The 18,168-nt window shown below is 36.8% G+C and overlaps 1 protein-coding gene across 4 annotated transcripts; it reads left to right on the top strand.

Moving 5' to 3' along the window:
* Nucleotides 1-8,022: 8,022 nt before the first annotated feature.
* LOC138185536 (tetratricopeptide repeat protein 37-like) lies at nucleotides 8,023-13,176 on the top strand. Of its 4 annotated transcripts, none has more exons than XM_069124550.1 (3): nucleotides 8,023-8,631; nucleotides 8,700-9,067; nucleotides 13,154-13,176. In XM_069124550.1, the coding sequence occupies exons 1-3, from the start codon at nucleotides 8,306-8,308 to the stop codon at nucleotides 13,159-13,161; spliced, it is 702 nt and encodes a 233-aa protein (XP_068980651.1). In that variant the 5' UTR covers nucleotides 8,023-8,305; the 3' UTR covers nucleotides 13,162-13,176. The 4 variants fall into 4 exon arrangements, with proteins under 4 accessions (XP_068980651.1, XP_068980649.1, XP_068980648.1 ...); XM_069124548.1 differs by lacking the exon at nucleotides 13,154-13,176 and adding an exon at nucleotides 11,900-12,313; XM_069124547.1 differs by lacking the exon at nucleotides 13,154-13,176 and adding an exon at nucleotides 9,678-10,080.
* Nucleotides 13,177-18,168: the final 4,992 nt, after the last annotated feature.

Here is an 18,168-nt window from a genome sequence, read left to right as displayed (position 1 = left end):
CCGTAGTTTCTGCCGCACTGCTCTGTTGCTGCGATTTTGTTGTTTCTACCTAAAAAGATTAATATCCAAATTAGTGTTAGGGGAGTCATGAATTAGAAAGAGGAGACGAAGAAGGAGATTCGTGTACCTGATTATCACATCCACAATGTCTGCATTCGCACCGTTGTCCACATGGAATGCCAGCTGCTACGCAGCCACATCGCCGTGTAGTACAATCTTTTTTGCATTTACAGGCATGCGAAGATTTCTTTGTATCTAAATCTGCCACACTCTCATCTTGTGAACGACTTTGTGACGATTCATCCGTAGTTTCTGCCGCACTGCTCTGTTGCTGCGATTTTGTTGTTTCTACCTAAAAAGATTAATATCCAAATTAGCGTTAGGGGAGTCATGAATTAGAAAGAGGAGACGAAGAAGGAGATTCGTGTACCTGATTATCACATCCATAATGTCTGCATTCGCACCGTTGTCCACATGGAATGCCAGCTGCTACGCAGCCACATCGCCGTGTAGTACAATCTTTTTTGCATTTACAAGCATGCGAAGATTTCTTTGTATCTAAATCTGCCACACTCTCATCTTGTGAACGGCTTTGTGACGATTCATCCGTAGTTTCTGCCGCACTGCTCTGTTGCTGCGATTTTGTTGTTTCCACCTAAAAAGATTAATATCCAAATTAGCGTTAGGGGAGTCATGAATTAGAAAGAGGAGACGAAGAAGGAGATTCGTGTACCTGATTATCACATCCATAATGTCTGCATTCGCACCGTTGTCCACATGGAATGCCAGCTGCTACGCAGCCACATCGCCGTGTAGTACAATCTTTTTTGCATTTACAGGCATGCGAAGATTTCTTTGTATCTAAATCTGCCACACTCTCATCTTGTGAACGACTTTGTGACGATTCATCCGTAGTTTCTGCCGCACTGCTCTGTTGCTGCGATTTTGTTGTTTCTACCTAAAAAGATTAATATCCAAATTAGCGTTAGGGGAGTCATGAATTAGAAAGAGGAGACGAAGAAGGAGATTCGTGTACCTGATTATCACATCCATAATGTCTGCATTCGCACCGTTGTCCACATGGAATGCCAGCTGCTACGCAGCCACATCGCCGTGTAGTACAATCTTTTTTGCATTTACAAGCATGCGAAGATTTCTTTGTATCAAAATCTGCCACACTCTCATCTTGTGAACGGCTTTGTGACGATTCATCCGTAGTTTCTGCCGCACTGCTCTGTTGCTGCGATTTTGTTGTTTCCACCTAAAAAGATTAATATCCAAATTAGCGTTAGGGGAGTCATGAATTAGAAAGAGGAGACGAAGAAGGAGATTCGTGTACCTGATTATCACATCCATAATGTCTGCATTCGCACCGTTGTCCACATGGAATGCCAGCTGCTACGCAGCCACATCGCCGTGTAGTACAATCTTTTTTGCATTTACAGGCATGCGAAGATTTCATTGTATCTAAATCTGCCACACTCTCATCTTGTGAACGACTTTGTGACGATTCATCCGTAGTTTCTGCCGCACTGCTCTGTTGCTGCGATTTTGTTGTTTCTACCTAAAAAGATTAATATCCAAATTAGCGTTAGGGGAGACATGAATTAGAAAGAGGAGACGAAGAAGGAGATTCGTGTACCTGATTATCACATCCATAATGTCTGCATTCGCACCGTTGTCCACATGGAATGCCAGCTGCTACGCAGCCACATCGCCGTGTAGTACAATCTTTTTTGCATTTACAAGCATGCGAAGATTTCTTTGTATCTAAATCTGCCACACTCTCATCTTGTGAACGGCTTTGTGACGATTCATCCGTAGTTTCTGCCGCACTGCTCTGTTGCTGCGATTTTGTTGTTTCCACCTAAAAAGATTAATATCCAAATTAGCGTTAGGGGAGTCATGAATTAGAAAGAGGAGACGAAGAAGGAGATTCGTGTACCTGATTATCACATCCATAATGTCTGCATTCGCACCGTTGTCCACATGGAATGCCAGCTGCTACGCAGCCACATCGCCGTGTAGTACAATCTTTTTTGCATTTACAGGCATGCGAAGATTTCTTTGTATCTAAATCTGCCACACTCTCATCTTGTGAACGACTTTGTGACGATTCATCCGTAGTTTCTGCCGCACTGCTCTGTTGCTGCGATTTTGTTGTTTCTACCTAAAAATATTAATATACAAATTAGCGTTAGGGGAGTCATGAATTAGAAAGAGGAGACGAAGAAGGAGATTCGTGTACCTGATTATCACATCCATAATGTCTGCATTCGCACCGTTGTCCACATGGAATGCCAGCTGCTACGCAGCCACATCGCCGTGTAGTACAATCTTTTTTGCATTTACAGGCATGCGAAGATTTCTTTGTATCTAAATCTGCCACACTCTCATCTTGTGAACGACTTTGTGACGATTCATCCGTAGTTTCTGCCGCACTGCTCTGTTGCTGCGATTTTGTTGTTTCTACCTAAAAAGATTAATATCCAAATTAGCGTTAGGGGAGTCATGAATTAGAAAGAGGAGACGAAGAAGGAGATTCGTGTACCTGATTATCACATCCATAATGTCTGCATTCGCACCGTTGTCCACATGGAATGCCAGCTGCTACGCAGCCACATCGCCGTGTAGTACAATCTTTTTTGCATTTACAAGCATGCGAAGATTTCTTTGTATCTAAATCTGCCACACTCTCATCTTGTGAACGGCTTTGTGACGATTCATCCGTAGTTTCTGCCGCACTGCTCTGTTGCTGCGATTTTGTTGTTTCTACCTAAAAAGATTAATATCCAAATTAGTGTTAGGGGAGTCATGAATTAGAAAGAGGAGACGAAGAAGGAGATTCGTGTACCTGATTATCACATCCATAATGTCTGCATTCGCACCGTTGTCCACATGGAATGCCAGCTGCTACGCAGCCACATCGCCGTGTAGTACAATCTTTTTTGCATTTACAGGCATGCGAAGATTTCTTTGTATCTAAATCTGCCACACTCTCATCTTGTGAACGGCTTTGTGACGATTCATCCGTAGTTTCTGCCGCACTGCTCTGTTGCTGCGATTTTGTTGTTTCTACCTAAAAAGATTAATATCCAAATTAGTGTTAGGGGAGTCATGAATTAGAAAGAGGAGACGAAGAAGGAGATTCGTGTACCTGATTATCACATCCACAATGTCTGCATTCGCACCGTTGTCCACATGGAATGCCAGCTGCTACGCAGCCACATCGCCGTGTAGTACAATCTTTTTTGCATTTACAGGCATGCGAAGATTTCTTTGTATCTAAATCTGCCACACTCTCATCTTGTGAACGACTTTGTGACGATTCATCCGTAGTTTCTGCCGCACTGCTCTGTTGCTGCGATTTTGTTGTTTCTACCTAAAAAGATTAATATCCAAATTAGCGTTAGGGGAGTCATGAATTAGAAAGAGGAGACGAAGAAGGAGATTCGTGTACCTGATTATCACATCCATAATGTCTGCATTCGCACCGTTGTCCACATGGAATGCCAGCTGCTACGCAGCCACATCGCCGTGTAGTACAATCTTTTTTGCATTTACAAGCATGCGAAGATTTCTTTGTATCTAAATCTGCCACACTCTCATCTTGTGAACGGCTTTGTGACGATTCATCCGTAGTTTCTGCCGCACTGCTCTGTTGCTGCGATTTTGTTGTTTCCACCTAAAAAGATTAATATCCAAATTAGCGTTAGGGGAGTCATGAATTAGAAAGAGGAGACGAAGAAGGAGATTCGTGTACCTGATTATCACATCCATAATGTCTGCATTCGCACCGTTGTCCACATGGAATGCCAGCTGCTACGCAGCCACATCGCCGTGTAGTACAATCTTTTTTGCATTTACAGGCATGCGAAGATTTCATTGTATCTAAATCTGCCACACTCTCATCTTGTGAACGACTTTGTGACGATTCATCCGTAGTTTCTGCCGCACTGCTCTGTTGCTGCGATTTTGTTGTTTCTACCTAAAAAGATTAATATCCAAATTAGCGTTAGGGGAGACATGAATTAGAAAGAGGAGACGAAGAAGGAGATTCGTGTACCTGATTATCACATCCATAATGTCTGCATTCGCACCGTTGTCCACATGGAATGCCAGCTGCTACGCAGCCACATCGCTGTGTAGTACAATCTTTTTTGCATTTACAGGCATGCGAAGATTTCTTTGTATCTAAATCTGCCACACTCTCATCTTGTGAACGACTTTGTGACGATTCATCCGTAGTTTCTGCCGCACTGCTCTGTTGCTGCGATTTTGTTGTTTCTACCTAAAAAGATTAATATCCAAATTAGCGTTAGGGGAGTCATGAATTAGAAAGAGGAGACGAAGAAGGAGATTCGTGTACCTGATTATCACATCCATAATGTCTGCATTCGCACCGTTGTCCACATGGAATGCCAGCTGCTACGCAGCCACATCGCCGTGTAGTACAATCTTTTTTGCATTTACAAGCATGCGAAGATTTCTTTGTATCTAAATCTGCCACACTCTCATCTTGTGAACGGCTTTGTGACGATTCATCCGTAGTTTCTGCCGCACTGCTCTGTTGCTGCGATTTTGTTGTTTCCACCTATAAAGATTAATATCCAAATTAGCGTTAGGGGAGTCATGAATTAGAAAGAGGAGACGAAGAAGGAGATTCGTGTACCTGATTATCACATCCATAATGTCTGCATTCGCACCGTTGTCCACATGGAATGCCAGCTGCTACGCAGCCACATCGCCGTGTAGTACAATCTTTTTTGCATTTACAGGCATGCGAAGATTTCTTTGTATCTGAATCTGCCACACTCTCATCTTGTGAACGACTTTGTGACGATTCATCCGTAGTTTCTGCCGCACTGCTCTGTTGCTGCGATTTTGTTGTTTCTACCTAAAAAGATTAATATCCAAATTAGCGTTAGGGGAGTCATGAATTAGAAAGAGGAGACGAAGAAGGAGATTCGTGTACCTGATTATCACATCCATAATGTCTGCATTCGCACCGTTGTCCACATGGAATGCCAGCTGCTACGCAGCCACATCGCCGTGTAGTACAATCTTTTTTGCATTTACAAGCATGCGAAGATTTCTTTGTATCGAAATCTGCCACACTCTCATCTTGTGAACGGCTTTGTGACGATTCATCCGTAGTTTCTGCCGCACTGCTCTGTTGCTGCGATTTTGTTGTTTCCACCTAAAAAGATTAATATCCAAATTAGCGTTAGGGGAGTCATGAATTAGAAAGAGGAGACGAAGAAGGAGATTCGTGTACCTGATTATCACATCCATAATGTCTGCATTCGCACCGTTGTCCACATGGAATGCCAGCTGCTACGCAGCCACATCGCCGTGTAGTACAATCTTTTTTGCATTTACAGGCATGCGAAGATTTCATTGTATCTAAATCTGCCACACTCTCATCTTGTGAACGACTTTGTGACGATTCATCCGTAGTTTCTGCCGCACTGCTCTGTTGCTGCGATTTTGTTGTTTCTACCTAAAAAGATTAATATCCAAATTAGCGTTAGGGGAGACATGAATTAGAAAGAGGAGACGAAGAAGGAGATTCGTGTACCTGATTATCACATCCATAATGTCTGCATTCGCACCGTTGTCCACATGGAATGCCAGCTGCTACGCAGCCACATCGCCGTGTAGTACAATCTTTTTTGCATTTACAAGCATGCGAAGATTTCTTTGTATCTAAATCTGCCACACTCTCATCTTGTGAACGGCTTTGTGACGATTCATCCGTAGTTTCTGCCGCACTGCTCTGTTGCTGCGATTTTGTTGTTTCCACCTAAAAAGATTAATATCCAAATTAGCGTTAGGGGAGTCATGAATTAGAAAGAGGAGACGAAGAAGGAGATTCGTGTACCTGATTATCACATCCATAATGTCTGCATTCGCACCGTTGTCCACATGGAATGCCAGCTGCTACGCAGCCACATCGCCGTGTAGTACAATCTTTTTTGCATTTACAGGCATGCGAAGATATGTCTGTATCCATATCCGGTACACTCTGATTTTGTAAGAGGCTTTGTGGTGATTCGTCCGTAGTTTTGCCGCACTGCTTTGTTGCTGCGAATTTGTTGTTTCTGCCGTAACAATTGTTTTTGTGTTTTGTATTCTAGCGTTCTGCGTTTCTGTATGAGGAACCAATGCTCCTTCACCTAAGTTCTATATAAGACAGGGAAAATGATAAGGACTCTTTGACTTGCTTGGACATTCTATAATATTTTGAACATTTTCTTTACGTATAGGTAAAGAGATTGTTAAGGTTTTGATATCTGTTCGAATGTACGATTTAGGAATGTCCATGTCAGTAACACGTGGGGGGACTCTACTGCAAGGTGCCTCGAGAAGTGATCAAACATGGTCATCCCTATTTGTCGATAAAATGAATTAATTAATTACTTAATAATTAATAACGAGTCGATAAAATTCCTATAAATCGCCATTATAATAAGTTTCAGTACAAACTCATCGGTGTGACCATCTGAATGCACGAGTCATATTAGATATCTCTCTCTCTTCTCATTCAATAGTGTTCTAGCGCTTCCGAACACACCTTTCTCCTCGATTCCTCGTTGGATTCTAACGGGTATCAGGATTACATCTATGTAAATATTTCAGTTTCGATAAAAAAAATAACGAAATATTGTTAATGCGCGATTGTTAAATTCACCCCAAATTTATATTTCAAATATTCATATAATAGAGGTAGAAATAACGAAATTGCTTACCGTTTGACTTTTGTTGTTGGTGATTTTGTATGAACTAAAGGATTTACAGATGAAACTTTATACCGATCAGTTATTACTGATATGTAATCATTTATTACTCATGTTATGATAATTTATCTTATGATGAGTCTCTACTGAGATTAGAATGTACCTCTTTTAGTTGGACAAAAGAAAAACCTTTTTTTAGTTGCGTTTTTTGTCAACAGTTGTTACATTATGTAAAAAAATAGAAAAAAGTTTGGGGTCCTCAAATACATAATCTTAGTTCAGCTATTTATTAGTTTCCAAGATATTAATAAAAAAATTTTCGGTAATATATATTGCATTCAGTCATTACTGTTGAGGTTGACTGATAGAAGAACGAGTGGACGAATTTGCAATATTAGGTTGTCCGAAAAGGTTCTTTCGTTTCATAAGGTGATAATATATGAACAATAATTTAATAAAGACTAAAGTATATCGACTAAAATGAATTTTCAACATTCGGTAATGTTTGATAATTTGAGAAGCATCATGGAAAATAAGAAATTCAAAATATTTGTCTCTAGCCACTAGCCAGCGACCCTGACTCAAGTGATTCTTTAGGAACTGACGAATTTATAACATCTTACAACAGATGTCGATCATCTTAAATAACTTAAATGACCTCATATGCAAAGTTGTTAAATTCGTCTCAACAAACGCCATCGTACGTACTACAGAAGAAAGTGCAGGTCCATGCGAAATGAAAAAATGTTCATGCTAGTACAAATGACATGCCGAATGCTAAAAGTTAATGTTAAATCTAAATGATGTATGGAAAATTTATTAGAATTATTGCATCGTTCCATTAATCCATAATCGTTTGAAAGGGAATATTCCCTTTTCTCCCCTAAAAAGAATATATAATAAACGATTAATTTCTGTTTCTTAGGCAACTTGTAATCAGTTTCAGTATTGCACGATTCTGTCATTCTTATATTTGTCTATCTCGGATAGAATAGTAGATATGAACTTTTTCATAGAACCGTACACTTAAATAGGTTCTTGTAGCTTGAAACTCAATAGGTTCTCGCCTATGCTATTGTGTTACCAAGCGGGGCAGATTCCTAACTTTAAGCTTAAATACATAGGTTCTTGTATATGCTAAGTTCCAACCAAACAGGACAGATCCCTAATTTTATAGGTTCTTGAAATGCTATTTTCAATTAAACTCAGTATTTGGCCGCACGGAGCAGCACCAGTCCGGACATAACTAGATCCATAAGCGGGAGCGTTCTCATATATATATATATATATATATCAAAGTTATAATATCTGAGTATATGTAAAGTAAATATTTTGAAGATATAAAAGAAAACGTTTATGATTTAAAGATAGAGGATTTTTGAATAATGTGTATTACAAGTTATAGTATTGTATTTGATCACGAATAAACCTAACGACATACATATTAATATACTTAAGAAAATATTTAATTGAATGTATCGATATAAAGCCTGTATTATAGTCGAATTGTATATATTCGATTTAAGTTCTGGGCGTATTTTATTTTGTCAAAGTTTTATGTGAAAATGTCAAATGAAATAAAAGTAGCTCTTAAAGCGGCTCGTGATACATTTAGAGAAAAGAAGTATATAGATGTGATTAAGAAATGTAACAAGATATTAATGAGAGTTCAAAATAATTATAACGCACTTATGTTATTGGCGGCTGCAATGAAAGAAATTGATGAGTATAAACCACAAGTACCATTAATTCTCCAAAAAGGTACAAAAATCCAAGCAGACAATCCATTAGCTTGGTACGGTTTAGTATCTTACTATGAAAGAAACTTGGACAATAATGAACGTTATAACCAACTATTATTAGCTTACTGTAAGCTTTTGGAAATAGAAAGGTATACAATTGCTATATACTTCATAAATGTTATATGTTTGTAAAACTTATTCAGTAATTTATTTTCAGTGACTCTAAGTTTACAAATATTATGAGTAGAATCTCAAAACTTTTTACACAACTTAAGGATGTTACGACTATAACTCAATGTATTGAACATTTAATTGAATTACGGAAGAATTTGGATGATAACAAAATTAAGGTCATTGATAAAACGCTTGGATGGCTGCTATTAGATAATTTTTACAATCTAGATAAATATCAAAATTTATTAGAAAGTGTTTTTAAATCTACAATTAATGATCTTGATGCAACTGACCAACAAAAATTTTATACAGAATACTTAAAAATTTTATATGACAAAGATGAATTAATCGATTTGGTAAAAGAAGCTATCAATATGCATCAGCGATTCCCTCAAGATACATTACCGTTAGGTAAGTATTAAAAATAATATATTAGCTATTTTAACATTCTGTTTATGAAAGTAACAAAGGAATCTTATAATATCGCTTATTAATTTTAATGGGATTTTTTATCAAGCAAACAGAAGAATTTAAAGATTTATTTTTAATATTTATGAGGTAACAGAATTTAATAATAATGCAATCTATATCTATCTATATCATGAAACATGTGGAGTGCAATTGTTTAGTAAACAGTAAATGGTAAATATAATTAATAAATGGCAATGATGTAAATAGTATTAATAGAAATGAGTTCAGTTAGATGTAAATATTAGCATATACGTACTATAAAGAAACAAAAAGAATTCAAAAGTACTGTACGACAAAATTTAAACTTTTTTACATATACATATATTATTATATATATATATATATATATATATATATATATATATATATATATATATATATATCGTCTATGTATGTATTTTTTAGTTACAATAATAGGCTTTTCCCACAATAGCAACAATTGTTGTGATAAATGCTTCAATTTTGTATAGTTTCTCCATAATTGTTTTATCAGTATTGTTTTATCAGTAGATACATTTCCTGGTATTGGATGCATCTTTATCATTTCCAGATACTATTGAGGAAGCAAGCGTTTATGTTATCTCTTATTCACCATTGCCGATATTCTGGTTAGTAATGAATTATCAAATTTAGCAAAACAAAATTTTTATATTTTTTATTTTATAATTATGGGATTATTATAAACAAATTTCTAACGGTTTGCCAATGAAAATAATGCCAAATACGATTATATTTCAATGAATTTGATCTATGTGGAAAATGTACAATTGCATGATACATTAACTCTGCTATGTTTCTTTGTCATTATCGACCCAATTTTTCAACATTTCAAAAATAAAATAGGGTAAAATAATATTGAACAAGATATGGAAATTCTTATTAATATACATAATTTCTTGTTTCAGTTGCATATTAAACAGCTTCTTAAGACATTACAAATTTTTATTTGTTTACTAAAATGAGAGCAGGATTGAAATATACAAAATTCCATAATGATAGTAGGATTAAGATAATAGCTAGCATTTTCCAGAAACTTTTATATTCTTTGTTAGTAGATATGGCATGATCTCGAACATGCCTGTCAGAGATTTAAAATATATAGTATACAAAGTATAAAAGTATACAAGAACAGTACACATAAAGTATACATAACTTTAGTTGTAATTTATACTTTTAATGATATGACAAAGAGAATAGAGGAGTGCCAGGGTAAATAAATCAAGAAAGAAATTAATGACTAAGTGGTACAAAGAAGCAAAATTGTATAATAAGGTTGCACAATTTAAAGGAATTAAATATTAAAACTAACATTATATACACTGCTACTGGCTGCAGTCTATACCATAGGTATAATATAAATGATATCTACCGTTTCACTTCTGAATTAAAATCGCCACTAACAATAAGTGTTTAAAGCAGATTGAAAAATAACTTTCCTGAATTGTACCGAAGAATATTAGAGAATAGCAGTCTTAACTCAAGAGTTTCCATAAGTATGTTTTGTAGTAGTATATTTTAATAGATTAAACAGCTTCTATTAAACAAGTATTAATTTCCGAAAAAATTGCCACTATTAATATATAAAGCTTACATCTCACTACTGCATTGTATAGTAATTGCAAGCAATAAGTGCTTGAAATTTGCATATTAATTAAAATTAGAAACTATGTACACTTATAATCATTCAATTGTTATTTTCAGCATTTAAAATATTATTTATCAAGATATGAATATATTATTTGAGAAATTTTTCTTATGTTATGCATACATATATATATATATTCTAAACTACCGAGCATATTTCAAGTTGTTTTCATATATTGTTAGTTAAGGGATGAAATTTAGCAAAAATAGCATTTAATCACTATTTGTCGATTTTCCATATTTATGTTTTAATCACTCAGTTATGAAAATTATTTTAAAAGATCGTAATAGATCGATATTTGTTAAAAACGAAAAATAATAAAAATAATTAGTAATAAAGATTTAAATGTCGTGAAAGTCATTGGAAGAAACATAATACAACACGTTATAACGCAGTACTTGTCTTAAATTATTTATTAACTATTATCGAACTGATACTGATCAAAAACCATTATTTAAAGAGATAGTAAATTAGCGACAGCCATTGAAATATTCGTGATTCGAACTTACCTGGCTCTTATTTTTCAACTCTCGTCGCTGTCCGTGAAACAATTATTCAAAAAGTTGTTAATAAATGAAAATAAAATTTAAAATAAAATTTACTGCTATTGCTTTCATGTGATTACATATTTAGACAATAGTAGAAAATGATTTGGAGATTTATGTAAATCGAAAACTTGTTGCACAGAATACAGTAAGGTTTTATAGAAAATCTAGCTTGAAATTCTTCGTATAATGCAATTTCCTATTTCAAATACTGCAAAAACGAAGTCTCGAAGATATCACACAGAAGTAGATTACGCACGTATGGTATACGGAAAACTGAATTCCCCGCAATTCTACACATACTTTTATACCAAGATTTTTTATCTTGCAGCGCTCTGCAGAGTGACATAAGTTCAAATCCGTTTGAAATCATAAAATTGCGGATTTTTATTAGAAGTGCGCGATCCCCGCACTTCTGGATTCTTGGGATCCCCGTTAGTTTCGGTATTCGTAATCGAGTATTGAAATATAGTACCAACGAAAATTATGTAATGCCGCGAAGTGCAACGACAGAGGCACAAGTCGCCCCAAATTGTTATCTTACACCAAGAAAATAACAATTAACGTGTGTCACGTTTTAAGGTGTGTACATGCGACGTACGTACGATGATGTACGTAGACGTTGTAGCGAGTCTGTTGTGAGCCGATCATAAAAACTCTCGATATCAAGATATGCAAAGTTTCTGAATACAGCAAGAGCAGGGTCGTAGAAGAGAGACACCGTGACGACAGAAGTGACAAAACAGAACCGTAGTACGAAACGTATCGCGTAACCCGATAGTACTAGCACGTCAAGTCTACGATGAACTTCCGCCGAAGATTTCGGCAATTCAATTGATATTCAAGAAATCGTGCGAGAGTGCCAGCATTGAATCATCGCTCACAGCGTTGGATCACGTACGAATATGAAATTATATTATATATTATATAATTATATGCGGAAGAGTGGAGTCGCATGTTAGTCACTGATGAATCACGATACTGTCTATACGATCAACAGGTCATCAACAGGTTTGTTATCAATACGGTCCCCATTTTGGAATATGGACAATGGAAATGTGTGTCTCAAGTAAGAGTTTTCAACGCCGGTGGTTATTGGTGATGACGTGAATCGGAGTTTAGTTTTTCTATTGCACAGACTGGACGGTAGTGTCATTACCAGCACTAAATGTAACTTGTCATGTAGACGAAGTGGGAAATATTTAAGGAAAGAATTCAGTACCTAACACCGGTAAAAGAAGTTCTTATCAACATATGTCCTGTTTGACTTTCTTCAGGAGATACAGCGTCTTGTGTTCTGCGATTTCATATTTCATAGAATATACTTAAAATGACTTGCATTTGAATGCATGCACGAAGATCTTTTGTTATCGATCTAATGACTCTGTCAATACTGTCCAATAATAATAAATAATAAATAATAATAATAATAAATAATAATACTGCGTCCGATAATTTGAGCAGTGTGTGCGGGTGCCTGTTATCTGCAAATAGCGCGCCTCTACATCAGATTCAACTGGTGAGAGAGAGAGAGAAAGAGAGAGAGAGAGGGTGAGAGAGAGAGGGAGAGAGAGAGAGGATACAAGTCAATCTCATAACACTACAACGCTACAATCCAGACCTATCATTGGATTAATGCATCCAGCAATAAATACGAACCTGTTCAATGAGAGAAACGACAGCTACACCCAATATTAATATCCGGAAAGGAAAAGATGCAGACCAATCTGATACAAGTAGATACACTTACATTCGCCATACGCAAATAGTACAGATATCCTTCTTGCGTCAGTGGGGAAACACGCAATCGCAACTTCCCAACTTTTTAATTTACAGAAGGTTAACGCAACACACACCTATAATAACTAATATAACTGGCTCACAGAAACCGATAATGTAGACAACACGTCAGAATCTGACATGAGAACTGAATTGCAAATTCAACGACAAAAAGACAATCCAACGAAGTTCATTGAAGGGCAGAAGCCAACAGAAATAAAAGCGTAACCAACACAGCAGAAAGAAGATCACCTATCAATGCGATGAATATTTATCGACAATAGTATCACTTTCTCAATCAACTCACCCCAACAGTTGTTTGTCATAAATACCTGTTGGATAAACGTATCATGCAGAACAACCTAAGGAAATATTTCATTGTAAAAAGTGTCAGAGGATTGGCCATTTCAGTAGTAGTTGTACACTCGAATACAGATGCGATGTGTGCTAATAATCATAATCATTCAGGAAATTGCACAATCAAACATAAAAGTGATAAAACCAATGTCGAGTGCAGTCGGCACTAACTGCGGACAAACAAGGCATCCAGCATTGTTCAAGAAGTGCTCAACGAGGTAGCCCTTATTTTTTGACCTCCGATTTGCTTTCGATCTTACCGTTCCAAACTGCGATACTTGAGGACAAAATAATAAAATTTATTACGCGAAATTGCAGAGTGATTGGACAACTGGAATCCGTGCCACATTTAAGTTATTATGACTCCTGCAGTTACATACAGTGGTTTAAAGTCTTAAACGCTGCTTCATATACTAATTTCAGAAATAAAACTCAAATATTTTATATATATTTGTAGTTGCATCATATAAATATTATCATTACACGTCTAAGACATTGTATTTTTATGTAAAAATATTCACTAATATTTTTCAAATAGCGGATTATGCTCGAAATTGACGCGAAATCATTAAAATTTGAAAACTAACTTAAACACGGCACAGGTTCTCGTTGAGGAATCACTTTGAAATTTTTGCACATTTTCTCCCCAAATGTCAGAGTTTCGGACGGTGAGATAATGGTAATAGATTTTCTCCAAGAAATTACAAATAATTCAAATAATTGCAACAAAAGTTACAAAATTATTTTTGTGGATGAATTTGAAAATTGGTTTATGGGATCCTTAGAATGACTTTATGGAAGTTGAGATAGGAAACTGCCTATGACGAATGTAATCTTTTTACCACCTAGATTGAGTTTCATCTCACTGTGCGTTCGAATGCCACGTATGTGATGTTAATGTCTTTAAGTCACATGTAACACATGTAAATCCTCAGGTGGTAGGCTCACGTTCTCCGCTTTGGTATAGGATCTCCAATAACCATAGTACAAACATGCGCCACTGACGGCAATAATAACATCTTAATTTCATATAATATTAAATTCCCGATCACTTTTTATTCGGAATTGTTACTAGTTGCTTGCTTATACTGCCTACTCGGTACCAAGGTTGGACGCACACGAGGTTGGAACATGGGCTGCTTCGCTCTACTTGTTCATCGCTTGTCTCTCTACACATGAGCGTTACTACGCTTGCTGTATGCATGTATAGATATGTATTATTATTAGGTATATAGCTTATGCATTATTATTAAGTATTGTATTTATTTGTGTATTGTCGTATGTTATTTTGTATACATATTATTATATGTATTATGTAGCAAATGTTTTTATCATATATCTTTAAAATGAAGCTTTCAAACTATTTGAATATTATTCATTACGTCTAATGATACTGCTTCAAAAATATGTAATAAGAGAATTTGCTCCGTTTAGTTCATTTTAATTCATTATATTACATACACACACATACATATATGTATCTTAATGTATTTATCAATTATTTCTCTGAAGTAATCGGTCTTCTCCAATTTATGTTTCTATCCATAATCGCAGATACTGAAAAAACTTGTCTGGAAAATTTCCTAATTGGTGGTGCGAAAATGTTGACATTCGCCTTAGAACGAACGCATCTCATTAATTGGATAAACATTATACTTACCAATTTTCAGATAAAAGCGTATATCGTAGCGAACGTAGCAACGACGTGTTACGTACTCAAAAATAACAACTGCTGCATAATTTTACCGTTCTTCTGTATGTTCATATCCCACGGCGCTTAATGTTGGCGTCCCAAATATCGATGCTCTGGCTTACCGCTCTCTGTATGGTCAGGCCCGCTGCAGACGAACTTTTGTCGTTGCGATCCCGTTGCGATCACATATCTATCTTCGTTGTTTTTAATTAAGAAAACAAAGGAAGACACAAGATCGCAACGATGAAAGTCGCTCGCCTGCACCGGTCGTTAATTAGGTCGTAAATATACGGCGTAGTGAGCGATAGGTGGCAAGTGGCAAAACAAGTGATTTCACAGACAATGCCAAATGCCAATGTCCTAAATATCAATTTTGTCGCTTACTGTTTGCCACTTCTCTGTATGTACACGGCTTTAGGATTACAAGTGGAGAAGCGTCCGGAGAAATGTGAACTATAGAATTACTTCATACCTTTGTTAGGCAAAGCGTTCATCCCTTGACCGCGGCTACGTTCGGCGACTGGCTATCGCCTCGAGCCCAAGCTCATTATCACAAATCTTGAACAAATACAATCGGATCGAAAGACGACAATTGTTTAATTACGCCTATGATAGAATCTAGATTACGGTGTTAAGGGATTTTCCCGGGGTTCCAAAGGGAAGGCTCCGATGTCCTTTCATCTCCGACATATATATATAGTGTTAGGGACAGTAGAACAAGAATTTTCGCGTTAATGGATTGGTTAGGATTTTGAATTTTCTTTGTTTAATACAAATTTTATCCCTACGTTTCCTTCTTCTTCTCTCTTAATTTCGCCAGTGCATAACGAAATTATTAGAGAAGAAGAAATTTTTATAAAGTCAAATTTCTTACCTTGAGGAGTAAGTGCCGTCGGGGGCCATCACCTCGCCTGCGGTAATGATCATCGGTGTGTTTATTATTGGATTTTATTATTCAACTCGGGTATAATTATTATTAAAACCGTTAGTTTTATTTATTTATTTTGATTAAAAAAAAATACACACTGAATAAAGCTTGCAGTTTATTATTCGGACTAATGTCGCGGATACAAATATATTTATTTATAAAGATATTTTGATCTCGCCAACGAAATGAACACTTAGAAGATTTCTAATTTAATTGTGACTTAGACTGAGCAATTAATGAGAGACCGTCGAAACGCAATGCACGATAGACGACAAAATAATCACGTAACGTACAATTGACGACAAAATAATCACGTAACGTACAATTGACGACAAAATAATCACGTAACGTACAATTGACGACAAAATAATGGGCCATAGGTTTTCAAATCGCGAGTCGGCTATTGGTAGTAGCGCGTGTTCATTTGTGTATTCGAAACCTTACTCGCGCGATTTGCATATAGTAGTTTTCGTTTCCTCGTTACGGCACGCGCTGAGCGCGGGACGTGACACCCCCGCCCTTGGAGTTCAAATTTCCAAAGGAAATTTGACTGATAATGTCCCTGAGTTCGCTCAGGGCGGATGTAGGTGCTGTTGGTTGTTGAGCAACTGTTGATGTTATTAATATTCCTTGAGGTTGTGCCGTTTGATTGTCGACATTTCGTCCTCTTTAGAAGTATAATAGCAGGTGGGTGACTGTGCCGCATATTGCTCCTAGTAGGGCGATTCCACATCCGTAAGTCTCGCGTAACTGTTATCCGTGTATTGCTATATCTACTATCGTCTTCATTAGTTTAAATATTACAAGTATTCCAAATATTGCTGCTCTGACCGTTCCAAATTCCATAGGACCAGTCCATAATTTCGATGTGGTGCGATTTCCTTGCCAAACCGGTAGTTCCGAATAACTGTTAGAATTTAATCTTGAAATTAAGATTAATAAACTGTGTGGAAGACACAATGTGTGTATTGAAACAATACTTTATGATTTTTATTAAACAAAGTTACAAGTAAAATACAAGTAAGCGTTATGAATGTTGACAGTTGGCTAGTTGTTCACAGACTGACTTGCTTAGTGACCCATGGCCCTTAAAAAGGTTTAGAACTCCACTCTGTATGCAGCAATGAGTGTGACCTGTGTGAGTGTCTGTGTGGCGTCACATGTGCTACAGAACCTTCTAGTAGCTTCTCGACGTGCCCATCGAGAATGTTCCATCCGTATCCTTAAGCTTCTTCCGCCAAATTCTCGAAAGAGCATGCACGTGCTAGCCGCCATGGTACATCTCACGAACGCGCACTAGTGGGGATAGCGTTGGACAACGAAAGGAAGAATCCATACGATCAACCACCTTATCTGCATGCGATTGATATCGTTGTATTCCAACACCCTTCCTCAACGATATTAATCGCTGATTATTGATTCTGTAAATTGCACTTCTGTAATAGAAAAAACAATTTAGTTGCACATAAAGGTTTAGCTAGTGAGTCAGCTATCATTTGATCAGTAAGACAATATTTTAACTCAATACTTTTCTTCCGTCGTAATTGTCTTACAAAATGATATCTGGTTTCTATATGCCATGTTCTGTTGCTAAACTTATTATTTGTGGCTATTTGGATGCAGCTTTGATTATCATCGTAGAGAATTAATTTTCTTCTATCTTCTCATTTGTTTTCGCCGCAATGAGGATGTCGTCTACGTACACAATGAGGTAAATTGTGTCTTCGCCTACCATTAAAATGTACAGACACGGATCCACCTCGCTTTGATTAAAACCACGTTCGACTAATGTCTCGTGTAGCTGCTCATTCCACACTCGAGCAGCTTGTTTGAGGCCATATATACTTTTGTTCAGTTTACATGCATACCTGCGGTCTTCGATCTCGTATCCTTCAGGTTGACCCATGTAAACTGTTTCCACTGGCGCGAACACCTCGTCGTAATCTTTACCGAATTTTTGTGAAAAACCCTTTGCGACGAGTCTTGCCTTATATTTCACAATTTTGCCCTCGGTGTTTCTCTTTATCCTGTAGACCCATTTACATCCGATAACTTTTCGCTCTTTAGGCGGAATCACAAGATCCCAAGTCTTGT

The sequence above is a fragment of the Bombus flavifrons genome, chromosome 12 (genome assembly GCF_040668555.2).
Source record: "Bombus flavifrons isolate JBK064 chromosome 12, iyBomFlav1_principal, whole genome shotgun sequence".
NCBI lineage: Eukaryota > Metazoa > Arthropoda > Insecta > Hymenoptera > Apidae > Bombus > Bombus flavifrons.
The sequence above is the reverse complement of the archived record's forward strand: the minus strand, read 5'-3'. Positions and strand labels throughout refer to the sequence as shown.

Coding starts and splice junctions, on each gene's coding strand:
- LOC138185536 (XM_069124547.1), top strand. CDS start 8,306: ATGTCAAATGAAATAAAAGTAGCTCTTAAAGCGGCTCGTGATACATTT. Junction 8,632..8,699: donor AAGCTTTTGGAAATAGAAAG/GTATACAATTGC, acceptor ATTTATTTTCAG/TGACTCTAAGTTTACAAATA. Junction 9,068..9,677: donor TCAAGATACATTACCGTTAG/GTAAGTATTAAA, acceptor TATCATTTCCAG/ATACTATTGAGGAAGCAAGC.